At 48.5% G+C, this 25,826-nt stretch overlaps 2 protein-coding genes across 2 annotated transcripts; one reads left to right on the top strand and one right to left on the bottom strand.

The window, feature by feature from the left end:
• Window positions 1-705: 705 nt before the first annotated feature.
• Window positions 706-16,847, top strand: LOC101127139 (putative postmeiotic segregation increased 2-like protein 1). The gene is made up of 7 exons (XM_063708060.1): window positions 706-815; window positions 2,285-2,424; window positions 4,403-4,489; window positions 4,665-4,767; window positions 8,565-8,748; window positions 11,809-11,895; window positions 16,667-16,847. Exons 1-6 carry the CDS (start codon window positions 706-708, stop codon window positions 11,839-11,841), a joined length of 657 nt encoding a protein of 218 aa, XP_063564130.1. The 3' UTR covers window positions 11,842-11,895; window positions 16,667-16,847.
• On the bottom strand, window positions 16,738-25,729 carry LOC101132319 (speedy protein E2-like). Its single transcript, XM_031006388.3, has 8 exons — window positions 25,409-25,729; window positions 24,251-24,469; window positions 22,705-22,935; window positions 21,617-21,675; window positions 20,318-20,403; window positions 17,949-18,267; window positions 17,722-17,826; window positions 16,738-16,869 (listed from the first exon to the last, which is right to left on the bottom strand). Exons 1-7 carry the CDS (start codon window positions 25,566-25,568, stop codon window positions 17,767-17,769), a joined length of 1,134 nt encoding a protein of 377 aa, XP_030862248.2. The 5' UTR covers window positions 25,569-25,729; the 3' UTR covers window positions 16,738-16,869; window positions 17,722-17,766.
• Between the last annotated feature and the right edge of the window lie 97 nt (window positions 25,730-25,826).

The raw sequence follows: 25,826 nt of genomic DNA, 5'->3' as shown, positions 1-25,826 counted from the left end.
TGAGTGCACCACCACAGTTTGCTTTACGGCAAGGCCCCAGGAAAAGGGGTTCTGGGGATGTCATCTCAACGGCAGGTGTGTTCCACAAGAACATTAATATACATCGTTAATATTTTTGAAAGACAAGACTGGGCATGGTGGCTCACACCTGTAATCCCAGCACTTTGGGTGGCTGAGGCAAGTGGATCACTTGAGCTCAGGAGTTTGAGACCGGCCTGGGCACCATGGCAAAACCCCGTGTCTACTAAAAACACAAAAAATAGCCAGATGCGGTGGCTCGTGCCTGTAGTCCCAGCTACTCGGGAGGCTGAGGCAGGAGAATCGCTTGAATCTGGGAGGCAGAGGTTGTAGTGAGCCGAGATCACACCACTGCACTCCAGCCTGGGCAACACAGCGAGACTCCATCTGAAGAAAAAAAAAAAAAAGAAGAAGAACCCAAGGGAGGGGGCACTGCCCAGCACAGGCACAGTCCCATCAGGCCCTGGGGAGCCATGCCAGGGCGTTCTGCCCAGCACAGTCACACCTAAAAGGGTCCTCAGCCGAACCCCATCCCCTTGAATACCAGCTCGTGACGGCTTTGAGCAGAACATGTCATGGGAACGGCATTGTGCAGAACTTTTTATTAAATGGCATTTAAAATATTCCCCAGGACTGTGTAGTTGGGGAAACACCACAAAATCCATTGGCCCGGAACATAATGGCTCAATGGTTCGAAACAAATGCATTGTTAAAAAGGAAAAACAGCAACTGTTGCGGGGTAATGACTTGCAGATGACTCAGCAGGCCAAACATCAAAGGAATTCGGATGGCAGCAGGTGGGCACAGGCAGCCAGGAAGCACCCCTCCCTCGTTCTCACTTCCAGCGATCGCTTTACCTCCCTGGAGTGTCTAAGCCACCCATTTCTCTCCATGATCCCTGCAATCCCCAAGCAAGAGCCACCTTGGTCTCCCGCTGGGATGTCCGTGGCTCCTCTCTAGCTGAACTCTCCATGTCCACTCCTGCCCGTCGCCCATTCCCCTCTCTATCCAGAGGGACCAGGTTCTTTGTTCTTTTTTTTTTTTTTTAAGATAGAGTCTCACTCTGTTGCCTAGGCTGGAGTGCAGTGGTGTGATCTCGGCTCACTGCAACCTCCAGCTTCAGGTTCAAACGATTCTCCTGCTTCAGCCTCCCAGGTAGCTGAGACTATAAACGTGCGCCACCGTGCCTGGCTAATTTTTTTGTATTTTTAGTAGACGGGGTTTCACCATGTTGACCAGGCTGGTCTCAAACTCCTGACCTCGGGTGATCCACCCACCTCGGCCTCCCAAAGTGCTGGGATTACAGGTGTCAGCCACTGCACCCAGCCAGGACCAGGTTCTAAACCTGATCACATCGCACCTCTGCTCCCAACATTCAGGAACTTCACACTGCAAGAACAGAATCTAGGTTCAGACAGGTGTGGCGGCTCACGTCTGTAATCCCAGCACTTTGGGAGGCCAAGGCAGGCGGATCACTTGAGGTCAGGAGTTCGAGACCAGCCTGGCCAGCATGGTGAAACGCCATCTCTACTAAAAATACAAAAATTAGCCAGGCATGGTGATGGGCGCCTGTAATTTCAGCTACTTGGGAGGCTGAGGCAGGAGAATTGCTTGAACCCTGGAGGCGGAGGTTGCAGTGAGCTGAGATCACACCACTGCACTCCAGCCTGGATGACAGAGCGAGGCTCTGTCTCAAAAAAAGCAAAACAAAATAAAACATACCAACATCTAATCTCTATAAAATATTTTTAGAAGTTATCCAGGTGGGCCGGGTGCAGTGGCTCATGCCTGTAATCCCAGCACTTTGGGAGGCCGAGGCGGGTGGATCACTTGAGGTCAGGAGTTCAAGACCAGCCTGGCCGACGTGGTGAAACCCCATCTCTACTAAAAAAAAATACAAAAATTAGCCGATTACAGGCATGAGCCACCCCACCAGGCCATGCTTTCAGTTTTCAAGAAAGAAGACACCATTGTTGCCAAAGATTTTGGTAATTTGAGACATACAATGTATGTTTTCTCCATGTGGATCCTAGATAGTAAGGATCTGTTGAATTTGAAGTGTCTATCCAGAAGTATTTTGGGTACGTGTTTAAGGATTGTAAAACAGTGTTTCCATTTCTGGATATAATAAATGTATTTGTTAATATAGTAAATGAACAGATTAGACCCATAAACTATTTACAGTGTTGAGTCATTTCCCGCAGTTAAAATCAGGATGAAAATATATAGCTGAATACTTGCTTTGTTTCTTGTAACATTTCTTTAGTACCGAACCTGCTAAGGCCATCAAACCTATTGATCGGAAGTCAGTCCATCAGATTTGCTCTGGGCCGGTGGTACTGAGTCTAAGCACTGCAGTGAAGGAGTTAGTAGAAAACAGTCTGGATGCTGGTGCCACTAATATTGGTAAGTTTGGGAGAGTTTTAAGCCACAAGAAATGATTAGTGTGTGTTGTTGTAGTCAAGAAACATTTGTTATTGAAATAAGACTATCAAGTGTTGATGTAGTAATAAATTATTATTTTTAAGTTAAAGTTAGCACCTATTATGTGCCTAGTACTTAGCTAGGTAGTAATAATAATAACAACAGCTTTTATTGTGTTCTTATGGTGTGCCAGGCAGGTGTTATGCTAAGAATTGCACAGAAATATCTCATTTAATTTGCAGAATAGCTGGGCGTGGTGTTTCACGCCTGTAATCCTAGCCCTTTGAGAGGCCAAGGTGGAGGGATTGCTTGAGGCCAGAGTTCAAGACCAACCTGGCCAACATGGTGAGACCTCATCTCTATTAAAAAAATAAAGCAGGCCGGGTGTGGTGGCTCACACCTGTAATCCCAGCACTTTGGGAGGCCAAGGTGGGTGGATACCTGAGGTCAGCAGTTTGAGACCAGCCTGTCCAAAATGGTGAAACTCTGCCTCTACTAAAAATATAAAAATTAGCCGGACCTGGTGGCAGAAGCCCGTAATCCCAGCTACTTGGGAGGCTGAGGCATGAGAATTGCTTGAACCCGGGAGGCAGAGGTTGCAGTGAGCCGAGATCGTGCCACCGCACACCAGCCTGGGACAGAGCAAGACTCTGTCTCAATAAAATAAAATAAAATAGGCGTGGAGTAGTGGCTCACATCTATAATCCCAGCACTTTGGTAGGCAGAGCAGGGCTGATCATTTGAGGTCAGGAGTTCAAGACCAGCCTAACTAACATGGTAAAACCCTGTCTCTACTAAAAATACAAAAATTAGCCAGATGTGATGGTGCATGGCTGTAATCTCAGCTCCTCGGGAGGCTGAGGGAGGAGAATTGCTTGAACCTCGGAGGTGGAGGTTGCAGTGAGCCAAGATCAGATCATGCCACTGCATTCCAGCCTCGGTGACAAGAGCAAAACTCCATCTCAAAAAAAAAAACAAGAAAAAAAAAAGAAAATAACAAAATAAAATAAACCTAAAAAATTATTAATCTGCTGAGTTACTTTATGAGATAGAACTTATTATCTTCATTTTACAGATGAGGAAATTAAGGAACAGGAAATTTCCTTTTTTTGAGATTATAAAGCTAATAAAATAGGATCCAGGAAGTCTGATTCCAGAACCAGTTGTCTTTTTTTTTTTTTTTTTGAGATGGAGTTTCGCTCTTGTTGCCCAGGCTATAGTGCAACGGCACGATCTCGGCTCACCACAACCTCCGCCTCCCGGGTTCAAGCAATTCTGCCTCAGCCTTACGAGCAGCTGGGATTACAGGCAGGCACCACCACACCTGGCTAATTTTGTATTTTTAGTAGAGACAGGGTTTCTCCACGTTGGTCAGGCTAGTCTGGAACTCCTGACCTCAGGTGATCTGCTCACTTTGGCCTCCCAAAGTGCTGGGATTACAGGCATGAACAACCGCGCCTGCCCCCCTTTCTCCTTACTGGGTATGTTAAAATTATTTCTTTCAAAAGAAAAGACTGGTCAAAGTGCAACGGTGTTAACCACTAATTGATCACAACCAGTTACAGATTTTTTTGTTCCTTCTCCACTCCAACTGCTTCATTTGACTAGCTTACGGACAAAAAAAAAAAGAGGAAAGAAAAAGCTAAACTATTTAATCTGGGCTAGTAAATGGCCAGAAAGGGCTTTATAAAAATGAAATATACAAAATGATACTCATACGTTTAACTAAAGGTATAGTTATGACTCTTCAATTTGCGTATGTTATAAATAATATCAATATAAAAGCTTATAGCATGGGTCCATTTTTTTTTTTTTTTTCTTTTTGAGATGGAGTCTCACTGTCTCCCAGGCTGGAGTGCAGTGGCGCGATCTCGGCTCACTGCAAGCTCCGCCCCCCGGGTTCATGCCATTCTAGCATGGGTCCATTTTTAATAAATACATAAATATTTAAACTTTCTAGATCTAAAGCTTAAGGACTATGGAGTGGATCTCATTGAAGTTTCAGACAATGGATGTGGGGTAGAAGAAGAAAACTTTGAAGGCTTAAGTAAGTTGACTTTTTCTAATCCTATTATAAAATAATTGGGCCACATGTCTCAGAATTTTGAGTAACACTGTCTTGGGAAAGGCAAAAACAGTTTTTTAAGCCAGTTACTAGATATCATGTATATCCGTTGTTTTAGCACTTGAGGTATCTTAGTCCTTACTTTACAGTCTTTCAGCTCTGAAACATCACACATGTAAGATTCAAGAGTTTGCCGACCTAAGTGAGGTTGAAACTTTCGGCTTTCAGGGGGAAGCTCTGAGCTCACTGTGTGCACTGAGGTGATACAATGTTTTTATCCATTCACTTGACCCCTTAGAAAAACCTCTCAGAAAGTTAATTGGAATCGTTATTATTTACAATTTTCTATCTCGGTATCTCAGCTTCTAGCTTCTGAATTCTGTTTTGTCTCACTGCCAATCTAAGTCCTAGTACTTCTGAAATGTGGGAAATAAATGAATGAAATGAAGCAAATAGTATTGTTAAAAAAAAGGTTACCCTTATTAGAACAGTAACTTCTCAATTTTAAGATAACATATAGGTAATAAATGATAGTTACCATTGCTTTTCATCATCAAATTTTAGGGAAACATTTCACCAAAGCACTATTTAATTATAGCACAGATACTAAATTTTATAATTATATTTAACTATATATACACATATATATATGTGTGTGTATATATATACATATGTGTGTGTGTGTGTGTGTGTGTATATATATATATATATATATATTTTTTTTTTTTTTTTTTTCTTTAGACAGAGTCTCACTCTGTCACCCAGGCTGGAGTGCAGTGGCACAGTCTCAGCTCACTGCAATCTCTGCCTCCCAGGTTCAAGTGATTCTCGTGCCTCAGCCTCCTGAAGAGCTGGGACTATAGCGTGCACCACCACTCCTGGCTAATTTTTGTATTTTTAGTAGAGATGGGGTTTTACCATGTTGCCCAGGCTGGTCTGGAACTCCAGGCCTCGAGTGATCTACGCTCCTTGGCCTCCCAAAGTGCTGGAATTACAGGCATGAGCCACCACACCCTGCCCTACATATACATTTTAATTATAATGTCTTTTGGATTCTTTTTTTTTTTTTTTAATTTTTTATTGATCATTCTTGGGTGTTTCTTGCAGAGGGGGATTTGGCAGGGTCACAGGACAATAGTGGAGGGAAGGTCAGCAGATAAACAAGTGAACAAAGTTCTCTGGTTTTCCTAGGCAGAGGACCTTGCGGCCTTCCGCAGTGTTTGTGTCCCTGGGTACTTGAGATTAGGGAGTGGTGATGACTCTTAACGAGCATGCTGCCTTCAAGCATCTGGTTAACAAAGCACATCTTGCACCGCCCTTAATCCATTCAACCCTGAGTGGATACAGCACATGTTTCAGAGAGCACAGGGTTGGGGGTAAGGTCACAGATCAACAGGATCCCAAGGCAGAAGAATTTTTCTTAGTACAGAACAAAATGAAGTCTCCCATGTCTACTTCTTTCTACACAGACACGGCAACCATCCGATTCCTCAATCTTTTTTTTTTTTTTTTTTTTTTTTTTTTTTTTTTTTTTTTTTTTTTTTTTTTTTTTTTTGAGACGGAGTCTTGCTTTGTCGCCCAGGCTGGAGTGCAGTGGCGCGATCTCGGCTCACTGCAAACTCCACCTCCCGGGTTCACGCCATTCTCCTGCCTCAGCCTCCCTAGTAGCTGGGACTACAGGCGCCCACTACCACGCCCGGCTAATTTTTTGTATTTTTAGTAGAGACGGGGTTTCACCATGTTAGCCAGGATGGTCTCGATCTCCTGACCTCGTGATCCGCCCGCCTCGGCCTCCCAAAGTGCTGGGATTACAGGCGTGAGCCACCGCGCCCGGCCCGGATTCCTCAATCTTTTCCCCACATTTCTCCCCTTTCTATTCCACAAAACCGCCATTGTCTTCATGGCCTGCTCTCAATGAGCTGCTGGGTACACCTCCCAGACGGGGTGGTGGCCGGGCAGAGGGGCTCCTCACCTTCCAGTAGGGGCGGCCGGGCAGAGGCGCCCCTCACCTCCCGGACGGGGCGGCTGGCCGGGCGGGGGGCTGACCCCCCCCACCTCCCTCCGGGATGGGGCGGCTGGCCGGGCAGAGGGGTTCCTCACTTCCCAGTAGGGGCGGCCGGGCAGAGGCGCCCCTCACCTCCCGGACGGGGCGGCTGGCCGGACGGGGGGCTGACCCCCCCCACCTCCCTCCCGGACGGGGCGGCTGGCCGGGCGGGGGGCTGACCCCCCCCACCTCCCTCCGGGATGGGGCGGCTGGCCAGGCAGAGGGGTTCCTCACTTCCCAGTAGGGGCGGCCGGGCAGAGGCGCCCCTCACCTCCCGGACGGGGCGGCTGGCCGGACGGGGGGCTGACCCCCCCCACCTCCCTCCCGGACGGGGCGGCTGGCCGGGCGGGAGGGCTGACCCCCCCACCTCCCTCCCAGACGGGGTGGCTGGCCGGGCGGGGGGCTGACCCCCCCCACCTCCCTCCCAGACGGGGCGGCTGGCCGGGCGGGGGGCTGACCCCCCCCACCTCCCTCCCGGACGAGGTGGCTGCTGGGCGGAGACGCTCCTCACTTCCCAGACGGGGTGGCTGCTGGGCGGAGGGGCTCCTCACTTCTCAGACGGGGCGGCTGCCGGGCGGAGGGGCCGCTCACTTCTCAGACGGGGCGGTTGCCAGGCAGAGGGTCTCCTCACTTCTCAGACGGGGCGGCCGGGCAGAGACGCTCCTCACATCCCGGACGGGGCGGCAGGGCAGAAGTGCTCCCCACATCTCAGACGATGGGCGGCCGGGCAGAGACGCTCCTCACTTCCCAGATGTGATGGCGGCCGGGAAGAGGCACTCCTCACTTCCTAGATGGGATGGCAGCCGGGCAGAGACGCTCCTCACTTTCCAGACTGGGCAGCCAGGCAGAGGGGCTCCTCACATCCCAGACGATGGGCGGCCAGGCGGAGACACTCCTCACTTCCAGACGGGGTGGCGGCCAGGCAGAGGCTGCAATCTCGGCACTTTGGGAGGCCAAGGCAGGCGGCTGGGAGGTAGTTGTAGCGAGCCGAGATCACGCCACTGCACTCCAGCCTGGGCGCCATTGAGCACTGAGTTAACGAGACTCCGTCTGCAATCCCGGCACCTCGGGAGGCCGAGGCTGGCAGATCACTCGCGGTTAGGAGCTGGAGACCAGCCCGGCCAACACAGCGAAACCCCGTCTCCACCAAAAAAATACGAAAACCGGTCAGGCGTGGCGGCGCGCGCCTGCAATTGCAGGCACTGGGCAGGCTGAGGCAGGAGAATCAGGCAGGGAGGTTGCAGTGAGCTGAGATGGCAGCAGTACCGTCCAGCTTCGGCTCGGCATCAGAGGGAGACCGTGGAAAGAGAGGGAGAGGGAGACCGTGGGGAGAGGGAGAGGGAGAGGGAGAGGGAGAGGGAGAGGGAGATCAACAGTTTGAGACCAGCTTAGCCAACATTGGTTCTTATTTCTAAATGTCTCTAGTTCATCTTCTCACCATCCCTATGACAGAGGTCTTTATTGTCTCTTGCCTGGGTTTTTGCAAGAGTGTCCCTCCCAGCTGCTCATTCTTCCATCTGTTCCCCATTCCACAGTGCTGCCACTTACTATTCACCCCCGCGCCCGTTCCCAGCAGCCGGGACTCAGGGAAGCCAGGCAGCCGCGGTGCTCTCAACTCCTTCCCCCTGGATTCTTTAAAAATTAAAAAAAAATTTTTTAGTTCTTTAAAAAATTCTTTAAAACAATTTTATTTGAAGAGTAATAACAAAACAAATCTCTATTTGTGAATAAATAAACCTTGAGATCATTTATGGTTTTGCAATTCAACCTGAAAAATGAAATCAAAGCTTTTATCAAAACAAAGCATGTTTAGTGCTCTCTGTCTCACTGTCTTTTAGATGCCAAACCTTAGATTTTATGATGGCTCCTCAACCGTTTAGATCTTGGTTATCTCAGAGGGATCATCAGCTTTTTAAGAAAGTTTTGAGAGAAAAGCAAGTGAAGAAAAGCATAGTCAATGCTCAACATCACGGGTCTCTCACTGAACACAGCACGCCTGGTATTCTCTCACAGCGATGTCACCATTTCTACCTGCCACGCATCGGCGAAGGTTGGGACTCGACTGGTGTTTGATCACGATGGGAAAATCATCCAGAAAACCCCCTACCCTCACCCCAGAGGGACCACAGTCAGCTTGAAGCAGTTATTTTCTACACTACCTGTGCGCCATAAGGAATTTCAAAGGAATATTAAGAAGGTACAGTAAATTAATCCTGGTTTTCAAGAGTATTGGTTAATGCACATGAGCAAAAGATTTACTAAAGATGTTTATTCTTCAGTTGATTCTCTTCCCATAATCTATTGAGAAATGCTTTATTTGCATTTCTCGTTAAAGACTTAACATTAAAGACTTAACTTTAGGGTGATTTACTTTTTTCTTTTCATCACATAGTGTTTATTAGGACTGGGCAACATAGTGAGACTCTGTTTCTATGAAAAATTAAAAAAAAAAATTGACTGGGCATGGTGGCATCCACCTGTAGTTCCAGCTACTTGGGAAGCTGAAGTGGGAGATTCACTTGAGCCCAGAAACTTGAGGCTGCAGTGAGCTATGATTGCGCCACTGTATTTCAGACTGGGAGACAGAGTAAGACCCTGTCTGGAAAAATATATATACATATTTTATTTTTATTTTTTATTTTTATCTTTTTTTGAGATGGAGTCTCACTTTGGCGCCCTGGCTGGAGCGCAGTGGCACAATCTCGATTCACTGCAACCTCCACCTCCCGAGTTTAAGCGATTCACCTGCCTCAGCCTTCTGAATAGCTGGGATTACAGGCGCGCACCACCACACCTGGCTCATTTTTGTATTTTTAGCAGAGGCGGGGTTTCACCATGTTGTCCAGGCTGGCCAGGCTGGTCTCGAATTCCTGACCTCAGGTGATCCGCCCACCTCGGCCTCTCAAAGTGCTGGGATTATAGGCGTGAGCCACCATGCCTGCCTTATGTACTTATATTTTAATGAGACTATTTCTCTTGGTTTTCTGATAAATGAGTTACTGGAACCCTTATGAATCTGAATGCAAAAGAAACAGCTAAATGTTATGTAATTGTTGTGTTTAAAAACCAGATTATAAAACTATCTGTATTATATGATTACGGTTTTATAAAAACAAAACAACAGCCTAAATGTGTATAGTATAAAGGCTGGAAGAGTCAGCACTTTCATGTTCTCAGCGGTTATCCTTGGATGTGAGATCTCATGCACTTTTTGCTCTCTTCTTTGTTCCTTTCCATTTTGTATGTGTATTTTTTACAATCTAAAAAGTTACTTAAATGTATGCAGCTAAAAACTTCTTTTACTCGTAAAGTATTTGGTGCTAATTTTAACCGTTCTTTTTTTAGACAGAGTCTTCTCACTCTGTTGCCCAGGCTGGAGTGCAGTGGTGTGATCTTGGCTCACTGCAACCTCTACCTCCTGGGTTCAAGTGATTCTCCTGCCTCAGTCTCCCAAGTAGCTGGGATTATAGGTATGTGTCACCATGACCAGCTAATTTTTGTATTTTTAGTAGAGATAGGGTTTCACCATGTTGGCCAGGCTGGTCTTGCACCCCTGACCTCAAGTGATCTGCCTGCCTCAGCCTCCCAAAGTGCTGGGATTACAGGCATGAGCCACCACGCGTGGCCTTTTTTTTAAAGCTTTTTTGTAAGTCAGCTAGCAAGAACACAGGAAGAAATACTCAAATCTCCCTTACCCAGCTGGGGGCTATGTCAGGTTTTATAAGCATAGGGTAATGAGTTGTGATTTGATTGGATCTTGCAATAAAGTAATGCTGGGAGGTGTGATCTGACTGGATCCTGCCATGGGGTGACACCAAAACTCAATCTGATTGGATCCTGGCTCCTGCCATGGAGTGTCCAGTTCTTAAATCAGTCTCAGCTCTTCAGGCCGAGCTTTTAGTTTCCACTCCGTGGTTGCATGCTTGGTTAACCTGGGCATGCACAGGGTACATGCCCTTCAACCTGTGGGTCCATGGCAATTCAAAAACAACTGACAACCTCATTACATAAAAGTTGAACTGAGCCGGGTGCAGTGACTCACGCCTGTAATCCCAGCACTTTGGGAGGCCAAGGCAGGTGGAGGTCAGGACTTCAAGACCAGCCTGGCCAAAATGGTAAAACCCCGTCTCTACTAAAAATATAAATATTAGCCAGGTGTGGTGGTGCACCCTTATAATCCCAGCTATCTGGAGGCTGAGGCAGCAGAATCACTTGAACCTAGGAGGTGGAGGTTGCAGTGAGCTGAGTTCATACCATTGCACTCCAGCCTGGGTGACAAGAGTGAAACTCCATCAAAAAAAAAAAAAGTTGAACCAGATTTGGTCTGATGCAGTTACAGATCTACAAACCTCAGCGCCACCCTCCTGCCAACACCTTCCACTCCTCATTCTTGAGGGATTAGGGATGGAGGTCATGCTTCTGCTTCGACTTCATGCTGAGCAGGGCACTGAGTCCCCTAAAGTGAAAGGAATGAAACTCTTGGGCTTCTGAGTTCAAATGAGTTCTGGGGTCACCCGGAGTAGGTTGAAAGGCTGGTATTGTTGTAATACAAGCTGAAGGTGGAAGTGTTGGAGCCTGGAGGACAAACAGCTCACCATCCATTTAAATAAATAGGACCAAAAAGTAACAGAACAGTGGCCACGAGGGGCCCCAACAGAGGAAGAAACCAGGTGAGGTGCAGTATAGTGGACTCGACTGCCTTCTAAATCTCAGTTGTTGGCCGGGTGCAGTGGCTCACGCCTATAATTCCAGCAAAAGAAAAGCCGAGGCAGGGTGATCACAAGGTCAGGAGTTCAAGACCAGCCTGGCAAACATGGTGAAGCCCTGTCTCTACTAAAAATAGAAAAATTAGCTAGGAATGGTGGCATGTGCTGTAGTCCCAGCTACTCGGGAGGCTGAGGCAGGAGAATCGCTTGAACCCGGGAGGCGGAGGTTGCAGTGAGCCGAGATTGTGCCACTGCACTCCAGCCTAGGTAACAGAGCAGGACTCCATCTCAGTCAATCAATCAATCAATCAGTCTCAGCGGTTGAACTACCCTTGACATGGTTCAGCTCTGTATCCACACCCAAATCTCATGTCAAATTGTAATTCCCAGTGTTGTGGGAGGGACCTGGTGGGAGGTGATTGGCTCATGGGGGCCGACTTCCCCCTTGCTGTTCTCGTGATATTGAGTGAGCGCTTGTGGGATCTGGTTGTTTCAAAGCGTGCAGCCCTCCCACTTCACTCTCTCTGTCTCTCCTGCTCCAACATGGCCAGACATGCCTGCTTCCCCTTCGCCTTCTGCCGTGATTGTCAGTTTCCTGAGGCCTCCCCAGCCATGCTTCCTGTACAGCCTGCAGAACTGTGAGTCAATTAAACCTCTTTTCTTCATAAATTACCCAGTTTCTCATAGTTCTTTATAGCAGTGTGAAAACAGACTAATGGCCCTTCTGGTTGAAGGAATGCAGCCATTCTGCTTGTTTGACTATGTCCTTTCTATTCATCTCTATTTCCTGGGAGGTGTTTATCCAAGTGCACTAGGAGGTATTGGTGACCGCACAGTCCCCTCAGTGTTCTGCTAGTAAATAGTTGAAGGTTGATCATTGATCTCCTGCGTTTTCAGTCTGGCATGGAAAAGCCCCCGTGCAACTGGTAAAGATATCAATAAGCACCGGGAGGTATCTAAATCCACCTGGAGCCATAGGCATCACGTTGACGTCCATTTACCAGTCTTCCCTGGCAAGATTCTTCTGAATTGTGCTGCCTTGGCCAAAAGAGGTATGGGAGGCGCTGGGCGCAGTGGCTTGTGCCTGTAATCCCAACATTTTGGGAAACCAATTCAGGTGGATCATTAGAGGTCAGGGGTTCAAGACCATCCTGGCCAACATGGTGACATCCCATCTCTACTAAAAATACAATAAGTTAGCTGGGTTTGGTGTTGGGTGCCTGTAATCCCAGCTACTCGAGAGGCTGAGGCAGGATAATCGCTTGAACCTGGGAGGAGGAGGTGGCAGTGAGCTGAGATGGTGCCATTGCACTCCAGCGTGGGCAACAAGAGTGAAACGTCGTCCCAAAAAATAAAAAAAAAGTCCGGGCGTGATGGCTCACACCTGTAATCCCAGCACTTTGGGAGGCCAAGATGGGTGGATCACGAGGTCAGGAGTTCAAGACCAGCCTGGCCTAGATGGTGAAACCCTGTCTCTACTAAAAATACAAATATTAGCTGGGCATGGTGGCATGCACCTGTAATCTCAGCTACTCAGAAGTCTGATGCAGGAGAATTGCTAAAACCCAGGAGGGAGAGGTTACATTGAGCCGAGATTGCACCACTGCACTCTAGCCTGGGCGACAGAGCAAGACTCCATCTCGAAAGAAAGAAAGAGAAAGGAAATTCCCCAGGGAAGTACCTCGGCTTATTTCATAAACAGGTACTGAAGGAAGCAGAGACATGTGGAGGATTTCCCCACCTCATGCAGCTATTTTGGCCGTGGCATCTGAAATTTATTATTTCAGAGTCACCCCTTTGATGACCTTAGCAGTGAACTGCAGTCATCTGTTCAGGCCTCTCCATGGCCCACGTCAATGCCGGTATTTCTGTTTGTTGCACATTTGATTTCCTTGTTGTTGGCATTTAGAAGGCCCCCTGTTTCCCAGATCACGCCACGGGCATGGACCACAGAGATTGCATCTTGTGAGTCTGTAGAAATGGTCAAGGCCTTGTCCTCTCTTAGGTCCAGAGCTCAGGTTAATGCAGATTTTCCCGGCCGTCTGTGCTGAAGTCCCTGTGGGGAGGCTCCTGGCTGGTTTCCTGTAGGTAGACAGCTACACGTCCTGCCCTTCATTGGCTTCTTTTCATGAAGCTCCTGCCATCTACAAAACATGTCTCCCTTCTTGAATCACATCTCTGTTATTGAAACTCTAGAAGTCGACCGGGCATGGTGGCTATGCCTATAATCCCAGCATTTTGGGATGCCAAGGCGGGTGGATCACCTGAGGTCAGGAGTTCAAGACCAGCCTGGCCAACATGATGAAACCCCGTCTCTAATACAAATACAAAAATTAGCCAAGCATGGTGGCCACTGTACTCCAGCCTGGGCGACAGAGCAAGACTCCGTCTCAAAAAAAAAAAGAGAAACTATCATGCTTTTCTGCATTCTGTGAATTGTTTTAGTGAGTTATCAAACTTGAGGGCATGGTGGGAACCTCCACATTTGCAGCCAGTTGGTGAGAAGTGTATGTGGTCTGAGGACACCCAAGCCTGCAGGTGTGTCTAAAGCGATGGCAGCCTAGTGGGGGCTGGTGGCCTTAACCTGTGGCATTTGAGGTAACATCAGGGAGTTGACATCAGAATTGCATCACATAGGCTGGGCGCAGTGGCTCACGCCTGTAATCCTAGCACTTTGGGAGGCCAAGGCAGGCAGATCACGAGGTCAGGAGATCAAGACCATCCTGGCTAACACAGTGAAACCCCGTCTCTACTAAAAATACAAAAAATTAGCCAGGCATGGTGGCGGGCGCCTGTAGTCCCAGCTACTCGGGAGGCTGAGGCAGGAGAATGGCGTGAACCCAGGAGGCGGAGCTTGCATTGAGCCAAGATCGCGCCACCGCACTCCAGCCTGGGTGACAGAGCGAGACTCCATCCCCCGCAAAAAAAAAAAAAAGACAAAAAACAGAATTGTGTCACACAGGCCAGATGCAGTGGCTCATGCTTATAATCCCAGCAATTTGAAAGGCAAGGTAAGAGGATCGCTTGAGCTTGAGTCTGAGGACGCAGTGAGCTATGACCACACCACTGCACCCCAGTCTGGGTGACAGCACAAGACCCCAGCTCCAAAAAGAAGAAAGAAAAATCACAAAGAATTGCATGGCAGAGTGCCTGTCTTTCACAGCTTTAACTGCTGCAGGAACTTTCTTTCTTTTTTTTTTTTTTTTTGAGAGGGGGTGAGGAGACACAATCTCTGCTAGTGATTCTCCTGCCTCAGCCTCCCAAATAGCTGGGATTATAGGCGTGCACCACCACGCCTGCCTAATTTTTGTATTTTTAGTAGAGACAGGGTTTCACCATGTTGGCCAGGCTGGTCTCAAACTCCTGCTGGGATCATGGGCGTGAGCCACCACGCCCGGCCACCTTTAGAGTTTTCTTACCACCTGGTTTTCCTCTCTCAATATCTTTCTCTCATTTCCTGCCTTAAAACTCTAGCTTGGCATCTGGGCGCAGTAGCTCATGCCTGTAATCCCAGCACTTTGGGAGGCCGAGGTGGGTGGATCACTTGAAGTCAGGAATTCGGGACCAGCCTGGCCAACATGGTGAAACCTTGTCTCTACTATTTTTACAAATGTTAGTCGGACGTACAGACGGGTGCCTGTAGTCCCAGCTGCTTGGGAGGCTGAGGCAGGAGAATTTGTTTGAACCCAGAAGTGAAAGTTGCAGGGAGCCGAGGTTGTGCCACTGCACTCCAGCCTGGGAGACAGAGCAAGACTCTGTCTCCAAAACAAACAAATAAACAAACAAACAAACAAAAAAACCCTGTAGTTTGAGCATTCTCTTCTATTGTTTTTCTTTAAAAAATAAAAATTAAAAATAGATGTAGTTGCTATGTTGCTGAGGCTGGCCTCAAACTCCTGGCCTCAGGTGATCCTCCCGCCATGACCTCCAAAACTGCAGGGATTGTAGGTGTGAGCACTGCACCCAGCCTTATGTTTTTTTCTACATAAAAAACAGCACAGGATTATCTTCCAGAGCTAATAAATATGTTCAAATAACCACAACCCCATTAAGGAAAAATATCACTGGGCAGCAAATAATCAATCCAGACCAATATGATCACAATTTCTGTGAAGGTGAGAAAAGTTCATTTTTATTATGTTTCCCCAAGAGACGCACTCTATTGTCCTCTTGAAAACACACAGCTCATGTCCTCCTTTAGAACACACATCCTCTTTAAAGTAACATACAAACATGCCAAAACAAGGTAAAAAATTACATCTGAATTCTCACATTTCAAACATACATGAAATATCAAAAATTTATTTTTACAAGAATTTAGGGGAACTACTACATAGCTATAAATGTAATATATATGTTAACTAAGTATCATAGATAAAAATCATGCTCCCTTCAGCAGCACGTGTAATAATAGATACAAAGATTGAAAGGTAAAAGATTTAGGATGAAAAGAATCCTCTCTTAAAAAGGAAAACAAAATTATATGTATGTGTATATAGCAGTTATAACACCCATCACACAGCTTTATAGAAACAGCATCTATTCAAAAATACCAGTATTTCCAAAATATTTAAAATAATATTTAAAGTAATAATAATATTTTAATAAATAAATATATTTAATAAATATTTTAATAAATAAATATATTTAATAAATATTTTAATAAATAAAATAATATTTAAATAATTCTATACCCATGTTTTTCAAAATAAACCAATAAAATAGATAGTATATATTAGACGTGTTAGTATATATATCTGAGACGTGTTAAAAATCACAACTGAATTCTCACAATTCAGTCACAAACCTAAACAGCAAATAAAAATTTCTATCACCAGAATTATGTTTTTTTCTGGTGGGGAACTACCAATAGCTATAAATAGAAGAGATTATTATGGAAGTATCATAGATAAAAAGAGTGCTCGCTTCAGGAGCACATATAATAATACAGAAAAAAATTTAAAGATAATAAAATATTTAGGATAAAAAGAATTGTCTCTTAAAAATGATAAGAAAATTATCTTTATGTATATATAACAACTATAACTCTCATCAAAAAACTACAGGAACAGCATGTTTTCAAAAGTACAACAATTTCCAAGCTATTTGAAATAAATCTATGAAGAATTCAATGGCCAACATTTTCCAAACAAACCAATAAAATGCAGAGTGTGCATGAAGCTATCTGTTACACTCTGTGGCACTGATATTTCACAAAAGAATTCTGTGCCAATCTGAGCCCCTGCGTTGTGCATTCAAATGCTCCTGGACTGTGGCAACCAAGTCCGTAAGAAACAGGACCTCCAGGTTCCGCCCCAGGGAGGTTGGAATTCAGCAATATAAAAAGGGTGGTGGTGCCGCAGGAAAGGTGGAACTGGAAACACTCCTGGTTTCTTACTTTTCTCCAAGGACTCCTAGAAGGACCCCACCCCCCTCCCCCCACCCCTGCTCCTAGGAGGACAACGTGATCACTGTATTCAGCCCCATCAAGAATGGTCCAGGTTCTTCTAGATGATCTGCACAAATGGTTCCTCTCCTCCTTCCTGGTGTCTGCCATTAGCATTGGAATAAAGTTCCTGCTGAAAATCCACATCTTCCCTGGGTCCGGTGTTCTGGAAGTGAGAGAGACAATGTCACACTTCAAGGAGGCAGCTCTCTAGACAGGAAGGTTATTCACGTCCCATGTCAAGTCTAGAGTTCAGAGCAATTGAGAAATGCAATTTTATCTGCTGCCTTTCATTCTATACCCTGCTTCTGAACCATCGTGTTCAACTGTGAAACTCACACTTTGGTGACCATGACTCCAAAACTCACTTAATACACCCAAGGTCAGCCCCAGTGATCTGCTTCATAGCAAGGACTTTGGGTGGGTCTGCCCAGGGAGTAGGGCACCCTCAGAGAATGTGGCTTTGGACTTCGTCACAGCTGGGGCCTTTTGTGTCACTTAAGATCTAAACTTGTAACCATGCTAGATGTGTTTCTAATGTGACAACATCACGAACCACGAGTCCAGAAGCCTAATCCTTAATTCTACCTCCTCATGATGAAGTCTCATGCTCTGTGCTCAACGTGGTTAGCTGCACAAGATGTAAACCAAAGCTTCACTTAACCCTCGACCCAAATCAGTAACTCAAGTGCGTCAATCATAATGAACCTCCCCAAACTCAGTATTTATGATTATTTTCGAGGCAGGGTCTCACTCTGTCGCCCAGACGGAGTGCAGTGGCAGGATCAGGGCTCCGTGCAGCCCCGACCTTCCGGGCTCCAGCGATCCTCCCGCCTCAGCCTCCTGAGTAGTTGGGAGTAGAGATGCGTCCCACATCGCCTGGCTAATTTTTGTATTTTTGTAGAGAGGGGATCTCGCCACGTTGCCCAGGCTTGAAGCCAGATCAAGCAATTGGGTTCTTCGGATTTCCGAAATAGACCCCAATATTCTGCCTTTACCCCGGAGGATGCAGATGTACCTTCTCTCAGGCCGATGACCTCAGGCCTCCATGGTCCCTGGAGCTCTAGAAAAGGCGAGCGCGATCTCGCGCCCACACCCAGTGCTCTGGGTCATAAGCCTGGATCTGGAAAAACAAATGCCCTTTGAGAAGACGGGGACTCGCCAGGATACCCCTCTCTCCCCTCATCCAGCCTCCAGCCCACCCAATTCCTCCCCACCTCCTCCACCTCCCCAGGCCCCACTCACCTCCTCCAACTCCTCCGGGGAAACCCAAGCCCTGCCGCTCATGGAACAGAAGAAGTGGAACCGACGTTTCTGGAACAGGACTATCTGAGAGCGGTTCTTCCTGGCCCTCGGGTTCATGCAACGGCATAACTGGAACCGACGCTTACGGAGCAAGGGTATGCGAGAGCGGTTCTTCCTGGCCCTCGGGTTCATGGAACGGCCTAACTGGAACCAATGCTTACGGAGCAAGGGTATGCGAGAGCGGTTCTTCCCATACAGGAAGTGGAAGATGTTTTGTTTGGCGTCCTCGTCGTCCTCCTCCATGTCATTGGCCAGGTAGCTGAGGACAGAAATCAGGTTGCTGCTCAGGGGCACCACCAGGAGAGGCCTCCGGCTGAGGTCAGCTTCCCAGAGAGGAAGGTAAGGGACCGTCCCTAGCTCAGGACTGGCACCCACCCTGCAGAGAGCCACGCCTTCCTCAGGAGGGCTCTGCTGGACAGAGACCTGATCAAGGGCGTCTCCCACTCCTTCAGGATGGAGACAAAAACCCAACTGGTGGCCGAGAGTGGTGGCTTACGCCTGGAATCCCAGCACATTGGGAGGCCAAAGCAGGAGGATCACTTGAGGCCAGGAGTTTGAGACGGGCCTGGGCAACATAGCAAGACCCTCGTCTCTATTAAAAATATAAGAAATATGCCAGACGCGGTGGCTCATGCCTGTAATCCCAGCACTTTAGAAGGCTGAAGCAGGTGGATCGCTTGAGACCAGGAGTTGGAGACCAGCCTGGTCAACACAGAGAAACCCCATCTCTACTAAAAATACGAAAATCAGCCTGGTGCAGTGGCACACCCGTTAGGCCTAGCTACTCAGGAGGCTGAAGCATAAGAATTGTGTGAACCCAGGAGGCGGAGGTTGCAGTGAGTTGAGATTGGGCCACTCCATTCCAGCCTGAGAGGCAGAGCAAGACTCTGTCTCAATAAACAAACAAACAAACAAACAAACTGTCCAGGTGTGGTGGCACAGCCCTGTAGTCGGAGCTAATAAAGAAGCTGAGGTGGGAGGATCGCTTGAGCCCAGGATATGGAGGCTGCGGTGAGCTATGATCTCACCACTGCACTCCAGCTTGGGGGACAGGGCTAAGTCTGTCTCAAAAAAATAAAAGAAATTGAATACATTGATATTTTGCCAGGACCCTGCCTTCTACAGGCATCTAGTCTAATGGGACTGGGAGTAATCAAGGCAGATGACCTAATCCCAGTGTCCAGGATGTAACTAGAGAGCTACGGGCATGCAGAAGTTGGAAGATGAGGGAAGGCATCACAGAGGCTGTGGGGTGAACTGACTTCAAGGAACGGGTCCTTCCCTTCAGAGCTACATGTGTGTGGGACACCCAGACAGAAAACACAAACACAAAGTCGAGTGGAGGGCATTTGGAAGGAGCAGTGAAGCCGAGCCAGGAAATACCAAGATGGCGAGCCAGTGTGCTTGTAGAGATTGTAGAGAGGGTAGAATTGACACTGTGGACCCTGGCCTCAATAGAGAAAGGCATCAGCTAAGGAAGTTGTTCAGGTGGGCAGTGAGGTTGTCGTGCTTTGGAAAGATGTTCAGGCTGCACTAGGAAGACCCCTGGCTTGGGGAGAGACTCCAGGAGACCCCAGCGGGGAGCATTTGACAGTGGATTCGAGTGATGCGAGGGGGACCTGAACTGTGGCCTCTGTCATGGGAGCCCAGAGGAGGTCGATGGCGTTTGTGGTTGATGTGGGAAGGAGAGAGAGAGAAGAACCAGAAACGTCTGCTTGCTGGAGGAAGCGGCATGTCCGCTCCTCCACTCCTTTTCTTTTCCCCTTAGGAGCGGTTTATGGTTCCTTTTGTTTTATTCTTTTATTTGTACACTGGCATTGGAGTTTGTTTTTTTGGCTTTTTTTTTTTTTTTTTTTTTTGAGAAAAAGTCTCACTCTGTCACCCAGGCTGGAGTGCAGTGGCTCGACCTTAGCTTACTGCAACCTCCACCTCCTGGGTTCAAAGGGTTCTCTTGCCTCAGCCTCCCGAGTAGCTGGGATTACAGATGCACACCACCACGCCCAGCTAATTTTTCTAGTTTTAGTAGAGACGGGGTTTGGCCATGTTGGCCAGGCTGGTCTCGAACTGCTGACCTCAGGTGATCCGCCTGCCTTGGCCACCCAAAGTGCTGGGGTTACAGGCGTATGCCACTGTGCCCAGCCTGAGTTTCTGTTTAGAAACAACAGTCTATGATAGTATAATCCTCTCTTTTTTGTACACAGAGTAAAGAGGACAAATAGGTGAAAGAATAAACGAAAGGCTGGAATCCCACTTCCCCCGCTGTCCCAGGGCATTGGATATTGACGGATAGGAGGCAGCAAACCACTCACAGAGCCAAGAAGAAATGAATGCGTTGGTATAGCCAGGAGGGGAAGCCGGCCCGGCTGAAATACGCTATGACCATAGCCAGGAGATACTGATGGAGAGAAAGGAACACAGAGAGGGAGAGGTCACATCTTGGAAGAGGAAGATTGTGGAGAGGGGGAATGAGGGTCTGGGGAGGGGCTGCCCATCAGAGAAGGGACCTCAGTGTTGGGGTGACTGTACTCATTTGGAAATTGCGGGATGGAGGGGTATTGGAAGGTCGGATGCAAATCCGAGAAGCCAGAGGAAGGGTTTTGGGTGATGCTCCCAGGATGGTGGGCTCCGATGGGATCTTTGGAGGGGGTGTGTCTAGGTTGGCTGGTGTCAGGAGGGTCTTTTGTGTGCCAGGCAGAGAACTGTCCCGAAGAGCTGAGAGTAGAGGGGCCAGGAGCTTCAGGGCTGTGGCCAGACTGTGGCCCAGAGCTCAGATCCCAAAGGACCCATAGGAGAGGCAGGGGCCACTCATTCACTCTGCAAGAGACCAGCAGAATCCTGACGGAGATGCTGACAAATCATAAAAAGACCAAGAATAGCCGGGAGTGGTGGCTCAAACCTGTGATCCCAGTACTTTTTGAGAGGTGGAGACAGGAGGATCATGTGAGCCCAACAGTTCGAGAACAACCTGGGCAACATAGTGAGACCCTGTTTCTACAAACATTTCAAAAATTAGTTGAGCATGGTGGCATGTGCCTAGTCCCAGCTCCTCAGGAGGCTGAGGAAAGAAGATTGCTTGAGCCCAGGAATTAGAGGCTGCAATGAGCTATGATCATGCCACTGCACTCCATCCTGGGGAGCAGAGCTAGACTCTGTCTCAGAAAAAAAAATTTGTGGGTGCCAAGACTCAAGACCATGGGAGCTGGTCGGGCACAGTGGCTGACGTCTATAGTCTCAGCACTTTGGGAGGCCAAGGCGGGTGGATCGCCTGAGGTCAGGTGTTCAGGACCAACCTGGCCAACATGGCAAAACCCCGTTTCTACTAAAAACACAAAAATTAGCCAGGCGTGGTGGTTCATGTCTGTAATCCCAGCTGCTTGGAGGCTGAGGCAGGAGAATCGCTTGAACCCGGGAGGCATCGGCTGCAGTGAGTCAAGATCGAGACACTGCCCTCCAGCCTGGGCAACAGAGCAAGACTCTGTCTCACAAAAAAAAAAGACTGTAGGAGCATCTGGTGGGAGGTGGTGGAGGGAGAACTGTGGGTTTGGAAGCTGCACCCTCCCCCCAGCCATGCGTTGGAACAGGAACAGTTACATGGAGAACAACCTTACCTTGTCCGACACCCTCAGATCTTTGTCCCAGGCCAGGAATCTTTTAATGACAGGATCCTCTGTGATTAGAGAGCAGATGTCAGTGTGAGAAGCAGGACAGGGTTTCCGTGGGAGCAGCAGGGCAGCGAGGAGAAGTGTGCCTCCCGGGGGGAGGTCTCAGGATTGTGGCCGCGGGTGAGGTGGTTGGGAGAGAGGAGAATGACTTTCACTGGGCAAGGGAGAGAGGCTCCTGCTCTGAGACTCCCCTGAGAAGAGGCCGAAGGAGGCCCTGGGTGTGAGAATCTACAGGATGTAGAGCTGGGAATCAGCCAGGACCCCCTGCAGCAGAGACAGAGGGACCACTGCAGAGTCATAAAGGAATTCCCATCATTTCCTCATGAGACAGTCACATCAGGGTGTGACCATGGCCTTGGTATCCTTCACTATGGATGGAGACACTTAGGTTTAGAAAAGTCAGTAAGAGACATTAAGTTTCAGAGGGCACAGCTGAAACCACTTTCTTTGTTTATTGATTTTGTTTTTCTTTATTTGATTTTTATTTTTATTTATTAATTTATTTTGAGACAGAGTCTTGCTCTGTGGGCCAGGCTGGAATGCAGTGGCCTGATCTTGGCTCACTGCAACCTCTGCCTCCTGGGTTTAAGCGATTCTCCTGTCTCAGCCTCCCGAGTAGCTGGGATTACATGCATGAGCTACTGTGCCCGGCCTTGGTTTTTCTTTTGAGACAGGGTTTTGCTCTGTCACCCAGGCTGGAGTGCAGTGGTGTAGTCATAGCTCACTGCAGCCTCAAAGTCCTGAGTTCAAGCAATCCTCTTGCCTCAGCCTCCCAACGTGCTGGGATCTCAGGCGGGAGCCACTGCGCCTGGCCCGAAACCAAGCTTTCTTATCCCAAGTGCTGACCTTTATCAAGTTGACCTAATCCTTTATCATCTCCTAAGTGTCCCTCATGAGTGATCACTTCACATTCCTCCCACATGGAGAGCTCACCCACTGGGGCATATTTTTCCCATTGGAAAAGTGTGGTTATTGGAAGTTTCCTGTTTTTGGAAAGAACAGGATTGGAGGTGCTCTCTGGGGTGTCCTCCTACCAAGCAGCCTGTTGAAGGCCTCGTGGTGCTCAGGGAGCACGAGCGACACTCGCTGTCGCTTCAGCTTCATCTTGAGGCCACACAGCATCTCCGCCACCCAGATCTCCTCAGGCTCAGGGGCGAGCACCTTCCGTGGCTCCTCCTCCAACGACTCCTCAGATTCATCCCACCACTCCATCTTCCTTTTCCAGCAAAAGGAGCTACGCGGGGGGCTGGGATCTACCCCAGGGGCTGAGTGAAGAAACCAGGCCACGGTGTAATGCTTCTGCAGTTGATCACACTAGAGCCCGACCCAAAACCCCAAACCACTCTCCATCCTCCCCAGCCTCGCAGACTGCTGGCTTCTCCAAGCCATCTTTCCTTCTGTCTGTCTCCTCTGCTGAGCTCCATGTGCCGCTCCTTCTCCTCCCCATTCTCCCGTTTCTCTGTCCTCTGAACACTTCCTCATATCCTTCCCTGGTCCCTGGCTCTCTGAGTCCCTTTTTTTTTTTTTTTTTTTTTTTTTTTTTTTTTGTTGTTGTTGTTGTTGTTGTTGAGAAACAGTCTTGCTTTGTGGCCTAGGCTGGAGTGTAGTGGTGCGATCTTGGCTCACTGCAACCTCTGCCTTCTGGGTTCCAGTGATTCTCCTGCCTAAGCCTCCCAAGTAGCTGGGATTACAGGTGCCCACCAAAACGCCCAGCTCATTTTTGTGCTTCTAGAAGAGACAGGGTTTCACCATGTTGGCCAGGCTGGTCTCCAACTCCTGGCCTGAAGTGATCTGCCTGCCTGGCCTCCCAAAGTGCTGGGATTACAGGTGTGAGCCACTGCACCCTGCCTCAGTACCTCCATTCTTCCCACACACCCTCCTCACGTGCTCCTTCCTGACTTCTGGGCCCTTTTTTTTTTTTTTTTGAGACAGCGTCTCACTCTCTCACCCAGAATGGAATGCAGTGGCGCTATCTTGGCTCAAAGCAACCTCTTCCACCTGGGCTCAAGCGATTATCCTGTCTCAGCCTCCCGAGTAGCTGGGATAGCAGGCATGCCTGGCTAATTTTTGTATGGTTAGTATAAATGACGTTTCACTATATTGGTCTGGTTGGTCTCGAACAACTGACCTCAAGTGATCCACCCATCTCAGCCTCCCAAAGTAATGGGATTGCAGGCATGAGCTACCACACCCGGCCTTCGTTTTTCTTTTGACACAGGGTTTTGCTCTGTCACCCAGGCTGGAGTGCAGTGGTGCAGTCATAGCTCACTACAGCCTCAAAGTTCTGAGTTCAAGCAATCCTCTTGCCTCAGCCTCCCAACGTGCTAGGATCTCAGGCGTGAGCCACTGCACCTGGCCCGAAACCAAGCTTTCTCATCCCAAGCGCCAACCTTTATCAAGTCTAGCCTAGTTCTCTATCGTCTCCTAAGTGTCCCTCATGAGTGATCACTTCTGAGTCCTCCTGCGTGGAGAGCTCACCCACTGGGGGCATATCTTTCCCATTGGAAAAGTGTGGTTATTGGAAGTTTCGTCTTTTTAGAAAGAACAGGATTGGAGGTGCTCTCTGGGGTGTCCTCCTACCAAGCTGACTGTTGAAGTCCTTGTGGTGCTCAGGGAGGATGGGTGACACTCGCTGTTGCTTCAGCTTCATCTTGAGCCCACACAGCGTCTCCACTACCCAGGTCTCCTCAGGCTCAGAGGCAAGCTCCTTCTCCGGCTCCTCCTCAGATTCATCTGACCGCTCCCTCTTCCTTTTCCAGCCAAGGGACCTACATGGGGGGCTGGGATCTACCCCAGGGGCTGAGTAAAGAAACCAGGCCACCGTGTAATGCTTCTGCATCTGATCACCTTAGACCCCAACCCAAAACCCCAAACCACTCTCCATCCTCCCCAGACTCGCAGACTGCTGGCTTCTCTAAGCCATCTTTCTGATTTTCTCCTCTGCTCAACCCCATGTGCCGCTCCTTCCCCTCCCCATTCTTCTCTCTCTCTGTCCTCTGAACACTGCTTCATGTCCTTCCCTGGTCCCTGGCTCTCTGAGTCCCTCCTTTTTTGTTTTGTTTTGTTTTGACACAGAATCTTGCTTTGTCACCCAGGCTGGAGTGTAGTGGTGCAATCTCAGCTCGCTGCAACATCCATCTCCTGGATTCCATTTATTCTTCTGCCTCAGCCTCTCAGGTAGCTGGGATTACAGGTGCCTGCCATAATGCCCAGCTCAATTTTGTACTTTTAGTAGAGACAGGGTTTCACCATGTTGGCCAGGCTGGTCTCAAACTCCTGGCCTCAAGTGATCCGCCTGCCTTGGCCTCCCAAAGTTCTGGGATTACAGGTGTGAGCCACCCCACCCAGCCTGAATTTCTCCATTCTTCCCACACACCCTCCTCAGGTTCTCCTTCCTGACCGCTGACCCTTCTTCTTTTTTTTTTTTTTTTGGAGTGCAGTAGCGTGATCTCAGCTCACTCCAACCTCTTCCTCCCAGTCTCAAGTGATTCTCCTGTCTCAGCCTCCTGAGTAGCTGGGATTACAGATGTGCACCACTACCACTTGGCTAATTTTTATACTTTTAGTAGAGATGGGGTTTCACCATATTGGCCAGGCTGGCCTTGAACTCCTGACCTCAGGTGATCCGCCCACCTCGGCCTCCCAAAGTGCTGGGGTTAGGCGTGAGCCACCGCACCCGGCCCCCTTCCTTCGTCTTAGTCAATCCTATCCCACCTCTTCTTCCACCAGTCCCCTCACCTGATGGTCCCAACACTTCATCATCCACCACCTCCTGGAGGGGGTATCCCGAGGTGCTCCGCTGGGGACTCTGCTCATTCTGGGGGTGCGGTTGACGGCTGGTCGTGATCTTTCCTGTAATCTGTCCCCTCTTATGGAACCTAGTCTCCGTTCTGTCCATGGCCTTCTTCTGGACACTGCTAGGATCCAGAAGAGTATGTTATCAATTCTCAAGTCTAGGAGAAGTCAGGAGTGGAGAACAGCTCTGAGAAGATACTGTTGTCCAACTGATCTCCAGGCGCCACGGAGTCTGGTCCCTCCAATCAGGAAGGTCGGAATCTCTGATGTCATCGTCCATGCGAACCTGGCAACAAGTTTGAAAAAAAACACATGTAACTGCCAGGCTGATCTCTTGTCCTAGAGATCCTGGGTGAATGGT

Source organism: Gorilla gorilla, chromosome 6, assembly GCF_029281585.2.
Source record: "Gorilla gorilla gorilla isolate KB3781 chromosome 6, NHGRI_mGorGor1-v2.1_pri, whole genome shotgun sequence".
Taxonomy (NCBI): Eukaryota; Metazoa; Chordata; class Mammalia; order Primates; family Hominidae; genus Gorilla; species Gorilla gorilla.
The sequence above is the reverse complement of the archived record's forward strand: the minus strand, read 5'-3'. Positions and strand labels throughout refer to the sequence as shown.

Excerpts from the sequence above, each read along its gene's own strand:
- LOC101127139 (XM_063708060.1), top strand. The coding sequence starts at position 706 with ATGGTTCGAAACAAATGCATTGTTAAAAAGGAAAAACAGCAACTGTTG. Across the intron at positions 816-2,284 it reads AGGAATTCGGATGGCAGCAG|TACCGAACCTGCTAAGGCCA; the intron begins GTGGGCACAGGC and ends ACATTTCTTTAG. Across the intron at positions 4,490-4,664 it reads AGAAAACTTTGAAGGCTTAA|CTCTGAAACATCACACATGT; the intron begins GTAAGTTGACTT and ends ACAGTCTTTCAG.
- LOC101132319 (XM_031006388.3), bottom strand. The coding sequence starts at position 25,568 with ATGGACAGAACGGAGACTAGGTTCCATAAGAGGGGACAGATTACAGGA. Across the intron at positions 21,676-22,704 it reads GGCCTTCAACAGGCTGCTTG|AGGATCCTGTCATTAAAAGA; the intron begins GTAGGAGGACAC and ends CTCTAATCACAG. Across the intron at positions 18,268-20,317 it reads ATTCATTTCTTCTTGGCTCT|CTACCTGGCCAATGACATGG; the intron begins GTGAGTGGTTTG and ends TTCTGTCCTCAG.